The 19,713-nt window shown below is 42.6% G+C and overlaps 1 protein-coding gene across 1 annotated transcript in view; it reads left to right on the forward strand.

Moving 5' to 3' along the window:
* The window catches only part of ANKRD33B (ankyrin repeat domain 33B), a 1,334,158-nt gene that overhangs the window by 962,842 nt on the left and 351,603 nt on the right, over positions 1-19,713 (forward strand). The window contains exon 3 of the mRNA XM_073587622.1: positions 8,208-8,348. Coding sequence (XP_073443723.1) covers positions 8,208-8,348 — 141 coding nt within the window. The remainder of the gene's footprint in view (positions 1-8,207; positions 8,349-19,713) is intronic.

The raw sequence follows: 19,713 nt of genomic DNA on the forward strand, positions 1-19,713 counted from the left end.
TTCGTTCAACTTTACAATTGTGTCCCACTTGTTGTTGATTCTTCACCAAAAATTTACATTTGGTATCTTTGTTTGAAGCATGATACGTGGGAAAAGGTTGAAAAGTTCCAGGCGCCTGAATACTTTCACAAGGCACTGTATATGATGCCACTGAGGAATGTTATTTTGTGGTAAAAAAAAAAATTATAGTCTGCTACACAGGAATATTATGTAGCTTCTAAAAAATGGTTTTGTATATCCTGGTACTACCTAATATTATTTCCCTCTACAAATAGCTGATTTTTATATTTTTTTAGTAGTTGAAACCTTCCTTATTTCACCCTAATCCCACAGTCTGTTCCTAATACTAACTACTACTGCTCATGAAGGATATAATGGAACTAGAGCAAGTACAAAGGAGGACAACACAATTAATAAAGGGGATGGAGAAACTGCAATACCCAGAGAGATTAGCAAAATTAGGATTACTTAGTCTAGAAAAAAGATGACTGAGGGGTGATCTAATATCCATATATACCCTATATACTTGTGTATAAGCCGACCTAAGTATAAGCAGAGGTACCTAATTTTACCTAAAAAAACTGGGAAAACTTATTGACTCGAGTATAAGCTGGGGGGAGTTGCAGCAGCTACTGGGTCCGTGAGTCTCCCCTCTCCCCGCCAGTTCATGAGTCTCCCACGGGGGTGTTTCTTACCCCCTCCTTCACAGCAACAGTGGCGGCTGAGCAGTGCAATCCGGGCATGTATTGAGTCCCTGAGGTAGCGGCGTGGAGCAAGCAGTAGCCAGAGGATACTAGAAGGAGGGTAAGGGAGAAGGGAAAGTGAATATAGGCTGTAATAATATTAAATGCCGGTAATTTCCTCATCATTGAATATTACTTATAGGAAGCACATCGGCAATGCAGCCATATTATTGTAGCATAGCTACTATTTGTAGTGCAAACTGCCCTAAACAAGAACACTGCATATATAAATCACTGCCAGAGGTCTGATCAGCTCTTAGATAAAGATCAAGGAGACCATCAGGTAATGTGTCTAGGAGAGCTATGTCAGTTGTGCTAACACACTGAAGCGGTTCATAGAATCATAGAATCGTAGAGTTGGAAGGGACCTCCTGGGCCATCTGGTCCAACCCCCTGCTCAAAGCAGGATTCGCTAAATCATCCCAGTCAGATGTCTGTCCAGCCTCTGTTTGAAGACTTCCATTGAAGGAGAACTCACCACTTCTCGTGGCAGCCTGTTCCACTCATTGATCACTCTAACTGTCAAAAAGTTTTTTCTAATATCTAATCTGTGTCTCCTCCCATTCAGTTTCATCCCATTGCTTCTAGTCTTTCCTTGTGCAAATGAGAATAAAGTTGATCCTTCTACAATGTGACAGCCCTTTAGATATTTGTAGACAGCTATTAAGTCTCCTCTCAGTCTTCTCTTTTGCAAACTAAACATTCCCAAATCCTGCAACCTTTCCTCATAAGACAGGGTTTGCAGACCGGTCACCATTCTGGTCGCTCTTTTCTGAACTTGCTCCAGTTTGTGTTCAATATTAGTGGGTTTCATTAGAAGCAGGGTGTGCTGACATTCCACACTGAAGTCTGTTCCTTGTGTAGGGGAAGTGGAGTGACCTATGGACCTGTCTGCAGCAGGATCGTAATGTACAGTGTGCTTGACGTGGACTGCTGGATATGAAGGTGGGAGACAGCTAGAAAGAGGAGGATGGTGAAGTACTGGGGTTGGCCACTAGGGGAAGACCAAAGACAGCAGAAACAGAAGGAGGTGTAATACTGTAGTTTGGCCACAAGATAGTAGTAGAGAGCAATGAGAAAATGGCTTTACATCAGCTTAAGGCTACGAAACCGCAGAGTCATGGGTGGGGTTACAGGAGCTCTAGAGGGGAATTCCTAGAGAGAGGGACTATAAGAAGGGGTAGAGAGTTCCAGAAGGAGTCAGTCCAGGGAGAGGAGCTCAGGAGAGGAGAAGACTGAAGGGAGAGAAAGACTGAGAAGTAGCTCCAGAAGGGACAGATAACAGAGACGGTCAGGGGAGTGGCCCTGACAGGAGAAGCCGCAGAACAGAGGAGGCCCGGGGGTACCTGACAGACTCAGACAGGTGAAGCGCTGTGGTGGTAGGCCTAGGGCAGCCACAGTGAAAGAGCCGCGAAGGACGTCAATTAAGAAAAGGAAGGAAGTGAAGGTACCCAGGCCTGTGTGCGGAGTCGAGCAGCTGCTGTGTGGTGCTGCGGATCATGGAGCGGATGGCTAATAAACAGGACTTGTTGAACACACATCGGTGTCTGTCTTGAGTCTGTTTGCGGCGGAAGAAGGACCACCCCCCAGTCAGCACACCTACCTACATTTGGCGAAGTCGGCAGGATCATCACCGCCAATACACCATCTTCAGCGGTAAGCCTGCACTGAAGATCCAAAGCTAAACGGGTTGAAGATTTCCACTGTGGATTACAAAATTGGACTGTGTTCAGAATCGTTGGCTTTCATCAGGCGGTTCCGGAGCGGATAAGGACTTTGCAGGATGGCTGTGGCATACAAGTGCCTGAAAGAATCACAGGAGTTTGCTGCCAAATTGGACTGTCAGGGGCAGCTAAGCCGAGCTCACTCCTGGAACACTGCTGGGGAAGCTGGGTGCCGCTGCTGGAAAGCTGGGTACCCTCCCGCTTCAAAGGACTACAGCAAGAGCTGGGAGCAGTTGCCAGCACAGCAAGCATTCAACTGTCCTGGAGATCTGCAGCAGATGTAGTCCTCGATAGCCGGACCCGCGGAGCTGGAGCCGGAGGAGAAAATGGAGGAGCGCTCGCCCGCAGCCTAGGCTGTCGGAGCAGCCACCGGAGGAACTGCTGCCGTCTCCCCGCAGAACCATTGGGCCTGGAGGCTGGCCCTGACAGACGGCGGGGTGAAGAACATCGGCTGCTGGAGGAGATCAGTGAATAACGGCGATCATGTGACAGGGGACTATAAAAAAACAGTCCTGATCATGTTTTCCTGGGTCTCGGCTACCCGCAGCGCTATACCCTTATTTCTCAGCATTGTTAAAATGCATCTATCAGCCCTCTGTGTCTGTACTGTTACACACTTAACATTATGGCTGGTCCATACGCCCAAAAAGTGGTTTACCCCCACATATGGGGTATCAGCGTACTCAGGCACTGCAAAACTCTTCTTAGGGTCTGTAAGTTCCAGTATGTCGGTAGATGCTCTGACAGTTCCCTGTGCAGGTGTTATGCGGGATGGTCTGTTGGAAGTCATGGCGCTGGGGAAGGTGAGAGTTCCCCCGGCCCAGCCGGCAGCACCGCAGGCAGGTCCCGTCCCCACGCCCTGTGCACGAGACATGCCCCAGGGCCCCGACACCAGCCCTCAGCCTCCTCACCTGGCCTCCTCTCGTCCCATGTTTCCGGCTCCCAATGGATCAGCGGCCCGTGCAGGGCCGATCGCTGACCGCACAATCGACCCCAAGCCGCTCTGCCCGGCGCCGCCTAATCCCGCATCTCTGGTGCGGAGTGGGTCCGCGGCCTGTTATTTGAGACCGGTGGCTACCTCTGCCATGCCCCATACCACGGCTGCCGCCTGTCCATCAAGGCGCACGGCCACTCCGGCCCCAGTCCAGATCACGGCTGTGGCCGGGTCACCAGGCCCCACGACCTAAGCGGGGCCGTCCGATGTCCGCATCACCAGGCCCCAGCCTTCCCGCTCTGCTTTCCACCGGTCAACGTCCCCGGCCTCCTGCCTGCAGACGTACCTGCAGGAGCTGAGGGCCGGGCGGAGCCTCAATATCGACGGAGATGAGCGCACCCCTGCCGTGACCTGTGGTGGACTGCTGGGCCCCGACACTGTCCCTCGGTGGAGACGCGAGGCCTGGGGTCCCTGTTGCCGGGCGCCCGCACTCCCGCCGGGCATCCCCTGGGGCCGCCAGGCCCTCCAGAGAAAGTATTGATCCACGCGCAGGGGTGGCTGTGGACTCCTCTGTCCCCGAGACTTTTCCGCTGTTTGGAGATGCTGTGGCGGCGGAGTACTCTTCGGCCCTTGCCAGGGCCTGGTGCCAAAGTGAAGATGTGGCGCAGGATGCACACCACGGAACTATCCTTGGCCCCTTGGCGTACTCAATAGAAATTGCACTACAAATTGTAAGGTGCAATTTCTCCTATTACCCTTATGAAAATGCAAAATTTGGGGCTAAAATATAATTTTTCATTTTAGTAAGGAAAATGTGATTTTATTATTTTCATGGCTAAATCATATAAACTTATGTGAAGCACTTGGGGGTTCAAGGTGCTCACCATGCATCAAAATACATTCCTTGAGGGTTTTAACTTCAAAAATGGTGTCACTTTTGGGGTTTTCCATTTTTAGACACATCAGAGGCTCCTCAAATAGGATATGATGTCCACTAATGATTCTAGGAAATTTTACATTCAAAAAGTCAAATGATGCTCCTTCCCTTCTGAGTCCTGCCTTGCACCCAAACAGTAGTTTTTTCCCTCATATTGGGTATCAGCATACTCAGGAGAATTTGCACAACAAATTATATGCTGCAATTTCTCCTGTTACCCTTATGAAAATGTAATATTTTGTGCTAAAACCATATTTTTGGGGAAAATGTTATTGTTTTTATTTTTACTCCTCAATGTTATAAACTTCTGTGAAGCACCCGAGGGTTCAATGTGCTCAGCATACATCTAGATCAGTTCCCTGAGGGGTCTAGTTTCCAAAATGGTGTCACTTGTGGGGGATTTTCATTGTTTAGTCACATCAGGGGTTCTCCATACGCGACATGGCATCCGCCAATTGCTCCAGCAAATTTTGCATTCAAAAAGTCAAATGGCGCTCCTTCCCTTCTGAACTCTTCTGTTCGCCCAAACAGTAGTTTTCTTTCTCATATGGGGTATTGGCATGTTCAGGAGAAATTACTCAACAAACTTTGGAGTCTATTTTTCCTGTTACCCTTGTTAAAATAAAAAAATTTGGACCTGAAGTCAATTTTTTGTGAAAAAAGTTAAAGGTTTTTTTTCCAAAGAATTCCTGTGAAGCACCTGAAGGGTTAATAAACTATTTTGTGTCATATATTTCTGTGATATATAAATGCATAAAAATTCCGTAATTTTTCAAATTTTTGCCAAATTTCCATTTTTTTTCACAAATAAATGCAAATCATATTGCAGAAATTTTACAACTTTCATGAAGTAGAATGTCACAAAAAAAACCATCTCAGAATCACCAGGATCCAATCAATTGCAGCGTTCCGGAGTAATTACCTCATAAAGTGACAGTGGTCAGAATTGTAAAAATTGGCCCAGTCATTAACATGCAACCCTCCTTCGGGGGGTAAAGGGGTTAAAGAAAAATATACCAAAAAATAGTATTGGCTATTTAGGAAATATTTAACCCCCTTCATGACCTGGCCTATTTTGACCTTAATGACCTGGCCATTTTTTGCAATTCTGAGCAGTGTCCCTTTATGAGATAATAACTCAGGAACGCTTCAGAGGATCCTAGCGATTCTGAGATTTTTTTTTAGTGACATATTGGGATTCTTGTTAGTGGTAAATTTAGGTCGATAATTTTTGTGTTTAATTTGTGAAAAAAATCGGAAATTTGGCGAAAATATTGAAAATTTCGCAATTTTCCAACTTTGAATTATAATTCCCTTAAATCACACAGATATGTCACACCACAAAATACTTAATAAATAACATTTCCCACATGTTTACTTTACATCAGCATAATTTTGGAACCAATTTTTTTTTGTTTGTTTGGAAGTTATGAGTTAAAAGTTGACCAACGATTTCTCATTTTTACAGCACCATTTTTTTAGGGACCACATAACATTTGAAGTCACTTTGAGGGGTCTATATGATAGAAAATACCAAAAAGTGACACTATTCTAAAAACTGCACCCCTCAAGGTGCTCAAAATCACATTCAAGAGGTTTATTAACCCTTAAGGTGCTTCACATGAATTTTTTGAATGTCTAAAAAAATGAACATTTAACTTTTTTTCACCAAAAAATAAATTCAGGTCCAATTTTTTTCATTTTCCCAAGAATAACAGGAGAAAATGGACCCCAGAAGTTGTTGTGCAATTTGTCCTCAGTACGCCAATACTCCATATATGGGGGGAAACCAGTGTTTCGGCACATGGCAGAGCATGGAAGGGAAGGAGCATCGTTTGACTTTTTCAACGCAAAATTAGCTAGAATTGAGATCGGACGCCATGTCACATTTGGAGAGCACCTGATGTGCCTAAACAGTGAAAAAAACACAAGTGATTCCCTAAGGCTATTTTCACACTTGCGTTTTTTGGCGCTGCTCACTGTGCGCAGTGCAAACGCACATAAAAAACGCATCATGCGTTTGTGTGTGTTTTTTTGCGAGTTTGGGTGCGTTTTTTTTTAAAAAACGCATGCTTTTTTTGCGCATACGTGCGCATTTTTATTTTCCCAAGGGTAACAGGAGAAATTAGACCTCACAAGTTGTTGTCCAATTAGTCCTGAGTACTCTGATACCCCATATGTGGGAGAAACCTACTTTATGGACACATGTCGGGGCCTGGAAGGGAAGTAGTGACGTTTTGGAATGCAGACTTTGATGGAATAGTCGGCGGGCGTCATGTCGCGATTGGAGAGCCCCTGATGTGCCTAAACAGTGGAAACCCCCACAAATGACCCCATTTTGGAAACTAGATTTGTCCAAGGAACTTGTCTAGATGTGTGGTGAGCATGTTGAACCCCCAAGTGCTTCACAGAAGTTTATAACGCCCTGGCATGAAAATAAAAAAATCATATTTTTTCCACAAACATGATTTTTGAGTCCCCAATTTTTTATTTTCTCAAGTGTAAAAGGAGAAATTGGACCACAAAAGTTGCTGTCCAATTTGTCCTGAGTACGCTGATACCCCATACGTGTGAGAAGACTACTGTATGGGCACATGTCGGGGCTCGGAAGAGAAGTAGTGACGTTTTGGAATGCCAACTTTGGGGTCTATGTTGTCTCCTAGTTTATTGACCAGCGATTCCAAAACATCTTCTCATTCAAAAACTTGGCTCAACACTAAAGGTTTTTCAAATGTGGACCAAATTGCTGTAAAGCATGTAAACATGCACAAAAAAATAATAATTTTCATTCTACCTGTAATTCTTCAACCTAACTTATACGTAATTCATTAATTGTACCACTTCTTATGTTGTATATCTATTAGAATGCTCGGAATGCAAATTACAATATGTTGGTTGCACAACTTGCCCATTAAAGATCTGCATTCGATGGCACCTTTCAGCTCGGATTAACCCCACAGCTACTGGAATATCAGCAGCATCAAAACATTTTTCAAGTATACACAAGGACAATACAACATATTTTAAATTTACTGGAATGGAGAGAGTATATAAACCATTAAGGGGAGGGAACCATAAAAGAAAGTTACTAAATATAGAATTATACTGGATGTTCATGTTAGATACTCATGTTCCGAACGGTCTTAATGTAAGACATGATTTATTTACACAATATTGAATTTATTTTGAAATGATTTCACTCCTCTTTTTTGTATATATGTGATTGAGTAGTTGATTTTAATTGTTTTTCTGTGTTTTTATATATATATATATATATATATATATATATATGTGTGTGTATATATATATATATATATATATATATTCTATTTTCACCACATATGTATGCATAAAGACCCTTGATGAATATGTCATCCTGCATGTTAACCACCTGAGGAAACAGACTAATGAGGGTTTCTGGAAAGACTATATAATTAAGAACAGTCTATTTTTCAGCTAGATCATGAATAAGACGAAATGTCAAAACACGTTGATCGCTGATTTTCCCTGCTAGTGTGTTTAAATGCTGGATGCCATATGTTGGTCCATTTTATTCACAAGAAATAAAAGTTAATTTTTAGTCACCTTTGCCACTCACTGGATTTTTTCCCTGCTTGGAGTATGCTGTACTATAATGCACATTGCATTACCTATTCCCGAAACACGGTGATTTACTGTAATTTGCAGTCATTTTACTGTAACACACTTTTACAGGTTGTGTGTTCTAGTCACATACTGCATCAGGTATCCTATAGTAGGCACAGTTGTCAGAATTTACACAGCATAATTAATTGTAAATATTGTATTTATTTAAGAGTTTTGAGACTTTTCCATGGACATTTCTTTAATACCTGTATTTAATGTTTTAGGACATGTAACAATCACAAACTATTTATTGAATTATTATCCTGGTTTGGACCTGGAGAAGAGAAATATTCATGGATTTACAGCATTAATGAAAGCATCAATTCAAGGCAGAACCGACTGTGTTCGAGCATTAATGTTAGCAGGTAAGTTTTATTATATTTTAAAAATTAATGACCAAAATTACTGACTAAAAAAGTCCCTTGCAGTATTTCTGCATAACTACAGTGTACAGGAAAATGCAACACGGTCCATTCATTCTGAATATCGTGGGGGACCAACAGATAGACTTTAATTGATTTTTATGACAATATTAACAATATGCTATCTATAATAGTAAATGCGCTAAGCAGCTTCCGTCTGGTTGTAACGCAGCTTCTGTCCGGTTGTAACTTGATGACATCACATCCAGACAGAAGCTGCCTTTGGCGGTAGCACTGTGCCTCTTCTGCCCCCCGCACACTCCCCGACACCATATACCTTCCTAACACACACCTTCCTCACCATGCCAGCTGTCATCACACACCTCTTGCCATGTTAACCCTCAAAATACACTCCTCCTCAACACACACACCTCCTCAACACACACTCCTCTCACATTTCACCATCTCCACTCACGTCCCCCCCTCTCGCTCCACATACGACCCTTTCTCTCACTCCATCTCTCATACTCACGCCGTCATCACCGCTGCTCCATGATCGCCGTCGGCATCGGCACGATCCCCGACATCTTCTTCCGCCGGCGCCATCATGGATCCAGACTTTGTCCACGCCGGCGATATGTTCTTGCGGCGACGCCATCTTGGATCGGCGAAATCCCGCGATACTCAAGATTTTGCCTACGCCATCTTGAGGATCGCGGTATTTTGCTGATCCAAGATGGCGTCGCCACAAGAACATGTCGCCGGCGTGGATGACGTCAGGATCCAAGATGGCGTCGGCGAAATCTCGTGAGATTTCGCCGACGCCATCTTGGATCCCGCAAAATTTTGTCATTTACCTCACGCCGACTTGCTGTGCGGACGTGTTGCCTTGCTCCTCTGCCTGTTCACTGCCGGTGTCTAATTACAGGGCCAATTTGCCTCTACCACTTCATAACTACTGCTGGGCAATTACAGGGCCAATTTTGCCTCGACTAAGAGGACACCAGTTTCTTCAAACGTTAAGCATAACTACAGGAGGACCCCAGTTTAAGTCTTCTGCATAATTACACCAGTTAATAAGTCATTTATCTCACACCATTTATATGCCCTGTTTTGCTGTACCCCACTTCTATAAGAAGACTATAAGTACTTTAAGTATCTGTTTACACTACAATACTCCAGGATGCCTTCTTCACTGCCAGATAACTGCCTTTACCTGTGCCAACATGAGTCATACCAAAAAGTATGCCAATGCCAGTGAAAGGAAAGCAACTTTAGCACTACGTCAAAAACAACGCCTTGCTAATGAGACTCCTGAGGAAAAACACCATCGCCTTGACAAGATTAAGGCTTATAAACGCTGTTGTCTCACACACGAATCCCCTATCTCTAAATCCATTAGATTGGCTGAAGAAGCCTCTGCATGCCGTCACCGCCGACAACAGATGGCTTCTTCCTCATCATTATTATTAGACTCACAACAGGATGCTTCCACATCAGCATGTGGAACAAGTTACTACCACACTTCATCCTATATGCCGTTCACTGACATAACTAATCAGCAATCTGTTTCTGCCCTATCAATACCACCATTAGTCAATACCGACGCACAGTTTCTTCACATACAAGCTGCAACAGTTAGCCCGCAGAAAGTGCAACCAAGACAAATATACGTTGGTCTCAAAACTAGGCGCAACCCCCCATTTGGACATGCACTTCTACTACAACCTCACATTTTCACTAATGATGAAAATAGTATTACTGAACACAGCTGTGGTGACATGACCCATGTATGTGAGCATTGCCAAGCTTTGCATTTTGTAGCAGAGATACCTTCTGATAACAACTTTACGCTCTGCTGTGAGAAGGGTAAAGTCCATGTACCAATACTACAATATCCTGATGTCTTTACACGTTTGCTGAAAGGGCAAAGTGAATTTAGCAAAAATTTTGTGGATAATATTCAAAGTATTAACAGTTCCTTTGCTTTTGCCTCAATGGGTGCAAATATTTCACCACCTCCTGGATATGGCCCATACTGTTTCCGCATACATGGCCAGATCTATCATAGAACTGGAACACTACATCCCTCAGATGACCAACAACGCGTATTTGCCCAACTTTACATTCTCGATACCGCTACCGCAAACAAGCAACGCGTACAATGTAAAGAAAATCAAAAATGTCATCCTACATTGATGAACATTATTGCCCTTCAAATCCAAACTATTAATCCTTTTGTGGCAACTTATCAAATGTTACGTGATGTGGAAGAACAAGAAAAAATTAAATCTCTACAAAACGGAACTGTCATGCCAAACATCACTATGGCTATTAAACAAGATTGTACTCAAGACCCTCGACGCTACAATAATCCCACTGTCAGTGAAGTAGCAGTCGTGTTTCAAAATGACAATGGTGAGCCACCTTTCAATAGAGACATATTAATTCATTTAAAACCTGATCCCTACAACTCTTTAGCTCCAAAAACACAACAAATTAGCATTCTCCATAGCAATTTGGATGCCCTCCTCTATCCAATATTTTTCCCTCATGGAGACCAAGGATGGCATGATGGACTCAAACAGCAAGGCAAAAGTCCGCAGAGGATCACACAACTCCAATACTATTGCTATATGTTATCTGTCAGAAATTACTTTAATCCACTACTCAATGGTGGTAAGCTAGCACAGCAATATTTATTAGATGCTTATGTCAAAATCGAAGCTAATCGCCTACATTACATCTGCAACCACCAAAAAGATTTAAAAGTGGAGGATTACTGCCTCCTTCAAGAACATCTACTCAAAAAATCAATTCAAAAGTGCATCCCAATTGGAAAAACTGTCATTTTACCATCTTCTTTTGAAGGCAGTCCAAGAAACATGCAGCAGCGCAACCAGGATGCTATGGCTATTGTTACGAAGTATGGTCGACCAGATCTATTTATCACCATGACATGTAATCCTAAGTGGAGTGAGATTACTACACATTTAGAACCGTGGCAGCGTGTTGAACACAGACCAGACTTGGTTGCACGCATCTTTAAAATTAAACTGGAATCCCTCTTAAAAGACATTAGCAGTGGATTATTTGGAAACGTCACCGCAATGGCCCATGTCATTGAATTTCAGAAGCATGGTCTCCCACACGCTCATATTTTAATTATTCTTGACAGCCTGTCTAAATTACGGACTGAGGCGGACATAGACAATATAGTCTGGGCTAAAATACCTGATGAAACAATCTACCCTCAGCTCCATAACATTGTTCTTCAACACATGATTCATGGTCCCTGTGGAGAACACAATCCTAATTCTCCCTGTATGGATCTTGGAAAGTGTAGCAAAGGTTTCCCTAAGCAATACCAACCATATACCATCAAAGAAAAGGACGGCTATCCCACTTACCGCTGACCCATTGGCAAAGCATATGAACACGATTCTAAGACGATTGACAATTCATGGGTAGTTCCATATAACCCATTTTTACTCACCAAATACAAGGGCCATATTAATGTAGAAATATGTGCCTCCATTCAAAGTGTAAAATATTTATTTAAATACGTTTACAAAGGACATGACAAAGCCAACCTTGAAATTTCCCAAAATAACATCCAACATGATGAAACACACCAATTTAGGGATTTCAGATATGTTAGTGCACCTGAGGCTGCATGGCGGATATTTGCTTTTCCTATGCATAAACAATCTCATGCCATCATTTGCCTAGCCGTACATCTGCCTAATTCTCAACCACTCTATTTTCATGAGAATGACTCTGCAGACAACATCCATCAAAAGCTCAATTCCAATTCTACACTTATGGCGCATTTCAACCTTAATAAGATCGACGACAATGCACATAACTATTTCTACCGCAAAATTCCAGAACACTACGTTTGGAAACAAGGCATATGGGAACAAAGAAAACGAGGGGGTCTCACAGTTATTGGAAGAATGTATACTGTTAGTGTGAAAGACCAAGAACACTATTATTTACATTTGTTGTTACTGCATGTAAAAGCTGCTACCAGTTTTGACAGCATTAAAACCGTCAATGGAGTTATGCATGAAACCTTTAAGGATGCTGCGTTAGCACTCGGATTATTATTCGATGATAGCATCTGGAGACATACTTTAAGAGATGCTTCCATTCTTAACATGCCTTCCCAACTTAGAGACATGTTTGCTTATATCTGTATTTTTGGCCCCCCAGTAATCCACTTGAATTGTGGAAAGAATTTAAGGACCATTTTTTATAAGACTACTGTCATACCACAGCGACACTGAAGAGTGTATCGATTGTGAAGGATATGCTATGAAAGATATCCTCATAGTCCATGGAAAAACTTTTGCTGATTTCAATTTACCACGCCCAGCAAAAAATATTAAACACCTCCTTAAACAATATGATGCCTACGATGTCATTACTGAAGCTTTACAAAATAGCAGTTTAACACCAAAGTGCTTTTTTCTTGATGGACCTGTAGGCAGTGGAAAGACCTACATATACCATCTACTTACACATCATTTAAGAGGACAAAGAGAAATTGTCTCACCTGCAGCGACTACAGGAATAGCAGCTAACTTGATACAAGGAGGCTGAACAATCCACTCTCTATATGGCATACCTATACCGATCAACGAAACATCCGTTTCCAGGAGTAAAAATTATACAAATGCAGGAAAACATTTACAGAGTACAAAACTTTTTATTATTGATGAGTGCACTATGGTCCAAAAACATACATTGAATGTGATAGATAGACTTCTACGTGACATCATGACAACAAATGTTGCTGAAAAAAATAAAACACCGTTTGGAGGTAAAGTTATTGTTCTTGGAGGAGACTTCAGACAATGTCTTCCCGTCATCGCTTATGGAACAAGAACAGACATTGTAGATTCCTGCATTAAATATTCACAACACTGGCAACATTTTACCAGTCTACCGCTAATCAACAACATGCGCTCCACTGATCCTGAATACAGCACTTGGTTGCTTAAACTTGGAAATGGTGAGCTGTCTAATGAACATAACCTTGGAGAGGATGTCACTGAAATTCCTCCAGACATGCTTTGCACTGGCTCTATAGTAACCGAGATCTTTGGAGACTATATTTGCATTGATGTTAATGACAAATAAAGCCGCAACACTGCTGCATCACACGCTATACTATGTCCAAAAAATGATGACATAGATTGTCTGAACTGTAAAGTGATGGATCGCATCAGTGGTGATTATACTGTATATACAAGTGATGATTCTGTCGATGCTGATGAGGCAGAGGAATGTGAAAACTACCCAGTTGAATTTTTAAACTATCTGACACTATCAGGAATGCCATCACATCTCTTAAAACTTAAAATTGGCACCATTGTGATGCTATTAAGAAACCTAAACACCAAGAAAGGTCTCTGCAATGGCACTCGCCTCATTGTCACTGCCTTACTCTGCAACATCATACAGGCTAAAGTGATTACTGGCTCAGATGAAGGAGACATTGTATTTATTTCACGCATCGATTTGAGTCCTTCAGAAACTGGGTTACCTTTTAAATTAAAACGTCGACAGTTTCCTCTAAAACCTGCTTTTGCTATGACCATTAACAAATCCCAAGGACAGACCCTCAATCGAGTTGGCATTTTTTTGCCCGAACCTGTATTTGCCCATGGACAATTGTATGTTGCATTCTCCTGAGTAAAGCAACGCAGCAACGTTAGGGTCAAACTGGTGGATACACCACTTCAAGGACAATTGCTACCCAATAGCCCAAAAATCTTCACTAGAAATGTCGTTTACAAAAATGTCTTACTTTAAACTATTTAAGTTGGTCCTGGAATGGATAGATATATAGATATATAAATGATAGTTACATTCTAAATAGATATAGATAATGGACTTCTAAGACTTCTATACATAGCTTGATATATGTTATATATATAGATATTCTAAGCAGATAGATATATCATACACTAATTATCTCTTTCACATATATGTCATAGACACATTTAAATCCATAGAAACATACATACATATAGGTATATATAGATTAAAAAAAATAAAAATACAAAAACAAAAACATGAAAAATTTAGGCACACATATGTAGATTTCAACTACATAGCTACCTACATAACTTAGGTAATAATAATTAATTTTTTATTTATTTATAGAGTACTATTATTTCAATAGCACTTTACATACATCAGTAATACTGTCCCTCTTGAGGCTCACTATGTAAATATCCTATCCACATAAAAACATAGATGTGATACATTTACACATAATTCTCAATATTACGGTAACACACATTAAGTATAAGAGGGGAGATGTGTATCATCAAAATTCTTTCATTTGGTGATATGAACCAGGATGTCAAGGTCCAGCATCATATTTGCTGCTGAGATATGTTATTTCCTCTTTTAACAGGGCTGGGTTTTTGTGAACAGCTAAAGAGATAGGTGGGATGGCTGTTCACCACATCTCCTTCTCAAGGTGTGCTGCTCACAGTGCTGCACAACACATGGTCAACGCTACATCACTATCCTCCCGATGGGATAGCATCGGGCCTTAATCTAGTAACTTAATAAAGGAGTAAAAATTTTGTAATTAAAGTGAGCAATATTACTTTATTTATTTGTAGATAATATATACTGCTAAAAATATACATTTAGTGACATGGCTGTTGTGTGGGATCACCTTTCCCAGGGTAAAAAATATGGCACTGTCTTCTTCTGGCACAACGCGTTCCACCCATTAAGGACCAAGCCACTTTGTAGGTTAATCACCAGGCCTTATTTTTTACATCTGTATAAGCTAACTTGGCACACACACGTGAATGATTGCAAGTGAAAAAGGATGTTTAATAAGATGCAGTACATACAGTAAATGTTTTGGTCACAGCGACCTTCGTCAATGTACTATGTAATGTACTGACTGCACTTGTATATAGGGCACACCATGGGAGACAAGCGGTGGAAACCGCGTCCAGGCCACTACCCATTCCACGCCACCATTACCGGCTCTTTGATTCAGCAGACAATTAACTCTCCATGCTCTGACATTATTCTCTATGAACAGGTTGCCCTATATACAAGTGCAGTCAGTACATTACATAGTACATTGACGAAGGTCGCTGTGACCGAAATGTTTACTGTATGTACTGCATCTTATTAAACATCCTTTTTCACTTGCAATCATTCACGTGTGTGTGCCAAGTTAGTTTATACAAGTATACGGATTGGGATCCTACTTGTGCACCACCACCTTAGAAGTTGTGCCAAACCTCTTTACATATTATTTTTTACATCTGACCAGCGTCACTTTATGAGGTTATAACTCTGGAACACTTCAATGGATTTCAGTGATTCTGAGACTGTTTTCCCGTGACTTATTGTACATGATAGTGGTAAAATTTGTTCGCTAGGACTTGCGCTTATTTGTGAAAATATTGTAAATTTTGCTAAAAATTTTGAAAATGTAACAATTTTCTAATTTCATTCTTATTAGAGATGAGCAAATATGTTGAGAAAACGATTGTCAAACATAAATTTGGCACAAATATGGCACATTTGGATTTGTGACTGAAAACACAAGCATTTTTCTTAAAATTTGAAAAAGTCGGTAAAATTATGTAAAACAGTGGGAAAATAATTACCTGCCCCTTACCAGCCTGAGTATACCAGCCCCCAGCTCTCAGCTTTAGTAAGACTGGTTTTCAAAAATGGGTGGGACCCCATGCTGTTTTTTTAAATTATTTATTTAAATAATTTAAAAAAACAGCATGGGGACCCCTCTATTCTTGATAACCAGCCTTGCTGAAGCTGACAGCTGAGGGTTGCAGCCCCCAGTAGGGATGGGCGAATCCTGAAATACTCGGAATCGCTAGACTCTAACGAGTCCGACTCGGAAAATCGCTATTCGTTTCGAGTCTAGAGAGTCCAATGTTAATGAATGGGGATGCGAGTATTGCAGCGATTCCTGTGCTGCCATTTTTTTTACTCTTTACTCTCGCAAGTGGCCCCTAGCTTAGCGATTTAGAATTCATCCCTAAAGCACAGAAAATCGTTTCTACATCACACTAGAAGCTAAACAGGAAGTCGCCTGTGCTAACCGATTTACTGCACAGGCTGATCTGATATTCTGCACACACAGGCAGATCTGATCTGCACACACAGGGCGATCTGATCTGCACACACAGGGCGATCAGATCTGCACACACAGGCCCACCAAAGATGTGCAGCAGACGTGATACAGAGAGGCTGATCGGCCTGGTTGAAGAGTGGCCCCAGCTGTGGCAGCCCACCCACCCTGGCTATGGTGATGAAAGACAGCGAAATATGGCTTGGAGGTCCATCGCCAGAAGTATGTTCCCGTCATTTGATCACGCTGGAGAAGATGGGCAGGCAAATATGGGTAAGAGTTATGTGATGTCATTTCTTCTATTTTCTTTTACTGTACCCTTTTTTGGATTAGGAGAGAGTGAGATTTCTTGTGTCACCATTGGCGTCTGTGACGCACTGAAACCGTGGTACCCAGCACTGGGCCGGGGTCTGCTTCACTGGGGGATGTGATGTGACCCGTGCTGTAGTCTCAGGGGATGCACAGTGCAAAGGGGATAACTACAGGGGATGTTTTAATTAAACGTTTTTAGGAGTTATTGTTGGGACGCCACCCAGAATAAATGTGGCTATTTACTGCCACCGTTGCCTATGACTGGCTGGGGATGATGGTGAGGGGCAGCTGAGGTGGAGAAGCCCTTTCTGGGTAGGGCTGGGATCCCCAGGCAGGTGGTAGTAGATGGATCTTGATGTTGGTGATGGGGAGGCTGATGCAGGTCTATGCTTGCACTTAATTGGTCTTGCAACACTTGTCTTCACACTGGATCCTGCTGCAGCTACTTTATTAAAAGCGACTCACACACTGGTCAGTGTTTACCGGATGTAACTCAGCTCTGACTTTCTGGGTCTTTTACAATCACAGATGTTACAATTCTTTTAACCTTCCTGTTACAGAGGTTCAATTCTTTACACTTCTCAATTACACCTCTTTACTCTTCAACGGGGACACTCTCCTTTCCCTCAGGGACTCTCCTAAACTGCAGACAGGTTCCTTCTCTTGCCAGACCCCTCTCTCTAAATGGTCCTTCCATGTTTCTCCTTCTTCTCTCCCTTCTTTGTACGTGTACGGTATACTTAACCATGGGTACAAAGAGGGCAAGAAGTGCATGTCTATTGTATGTTTGGGCCTATTGTTTGATACCTGACAATGTGTGATCAAATCTGATGTCTGTATTTTATTTATCTGCTTGCAGTTAAAATGATAATCAAGAGATGGAGGAGCTGCCGTGACCAGCATAAGAAGGAGTACGAGCGGCAGTTATGCCGGGGCCCACAAGCTGCACCACCGTTGCGGGTTTATGACCACTATCACAGATTGGCATTCCTTCGTCCATTTGTGCGCCTTAGAAGGTAGGATATGTCAGATTTTTATTTGCCCATAACTTTAACATTTGTAAGATTAGACACTATGTCTGATGTCCCTAATTTAAAAATGTTACTTGGCCCATTACCTTAATCAGGGCTGGCAAAGTTATATTTGTTTATGTTGGACACACAAGGGTAAATGTAAGTGTAGGTTTGCATTAATGTTGGTAATTTTTACCTTGTGTTTTTCCTATCTCAATCCAGCAAATGTGGGCTGACATTTTTTTTTGTGCTTACAAATAGACCTCGCTGGCAAAATCCCCAAGATGTGGAGGTTCCCCAAGGCCAAGGCGCAGATGAGGAGGCCGGTGTTGCACCTTTGCAACAACGAGACAGACCAGCCCAGCAACAGCCTGTGGAGGAAGCACGGGAGGGTATGCAGGCAGATGACAACCAACCCGTGGCTGATCAGCTTCCACCACCTTCACCACCACGGGCTGCAGAAGAACATGCTGTGAGTGGTATGGCTCTGGCAGCTCCACCAGTTCATGGGCCATCCGGTTTTCAAGATGCTGTGGTCCCCTCTAGCTCTGGCCATGATCTTGAGAACTCCAACAGTGGTCCTGGTCCAGTTCCCTCCTGCACTGCCCCAGCTAGTTTTCTGGTTAGCTCCACCCCAGCTCCATTAACTTGCTCCTCTGTCCCTGCTCTGGCTCCCTGCCACTATGTTCCTTTGCCGCTTGTGTCCACCTCTGGCCTCACTGCTCCATCCTCGTCATGTGGTCTGGATTCTGTGGCCTCCTCCAGCTTGCCCACAGTTTCCTTCACCCCCAGCTTGGCACCTTTCCCCAGTTATGTAGCCCCTGAGGTTGAGGAGAATTTCTTTGCTCCCTGGGAAGGGGGGGGCTGGCCATCCAATGCAGAGACCAACGCAGTACAGTGGGCGGCTGCCTTTGCACACAGTCTCATTGGTAGTCTCACACATATTCCACGTGAGCGGAGACGGCATGCAAGGGCAGCCTTCCAAATACTACTTGAAGCAAATGTGCCCCCCAACAGCCCCACATGGGTATTAAATATGCTTGAGGATTGGCAGCGTTCACCACACAACCTCATGGCTACTTCAACCCACCAGCAGCCAGGGCAACCAAGAGCCGTGCAGGGCTACCAGAGTCAGGACGGACACCCTGTGGAACATAACATATGGCGTCCAGCCATTACTTAATGTGCCCAATGTTGGAGGTTTGCCAGAGTATCACAGACCCTTGGCTGAGGAGATACAACAGGCACTCAACGTGATCAATGTTCCTGTAGATGAGGGTGACCTGGATGTCAATGTGGAACAGAGTGGTGGGCCAAGTTACCATGTACTCTAATTGCATATGGACATATGGAATTTTCTGCCCAAAACTTTTGTTTTTTTTTGACAATTAAACGTTTAATTGTCTATGTTTGAGATACTGTAACATTCTTTATTTTTTGGTTTGTTTTATTTTTTTCTTTTTCTTATCCCCTTTCTGTAATTTTTTTTTGTCTTTTACGGTTAAGAAATGTGGCTTTTTGTGGCATTGTGATACATATGTGGAAAGAAGGAAAGAGCAAGACAAAAAATTTAAGTAAAAGAAAGCCAACAGGCATGAAAGTGAACCACAGAAATAAAAAAAGGGTTTTGCCAGCCACACAACAGTTGTATGTGTCATGTGTTCAGTACACCACTCAAAACATGTTTTTTGAACTATCACACACTTTTCACATGAGCACTTAAGCAAGACAGTTTAAGTAATACACGGAAGGTGGGATTTCGGCTGTGGTTACATTTGCATTTGGAATTGGCGATCATGATCTATTATTTGGGGCCACACCACGAGGAACTCCAAAAATCAGATCCGGGTAGATTCTCCAAATTATACTTTTTCTCCAATAGGTCAACACCGGTGTT

The sequence above is a fragment of the Dendrobates tinctorius genome, unplaced genomic scaffold, assembly GCF_039654945.1.
Source record: "Dendrobates tinctorius isolate UK_male_01 unplaced genomic scaffold, ASM3965494v1 ptg000100l, whole genome shotgun sequence".
Classification (NCBI taxonomy): Eukaryota; Metazoa; Chordata; class Amphibia; order Anura; family Dendrobatidae; genus Dendrobates; species Dendrobates tinctorius.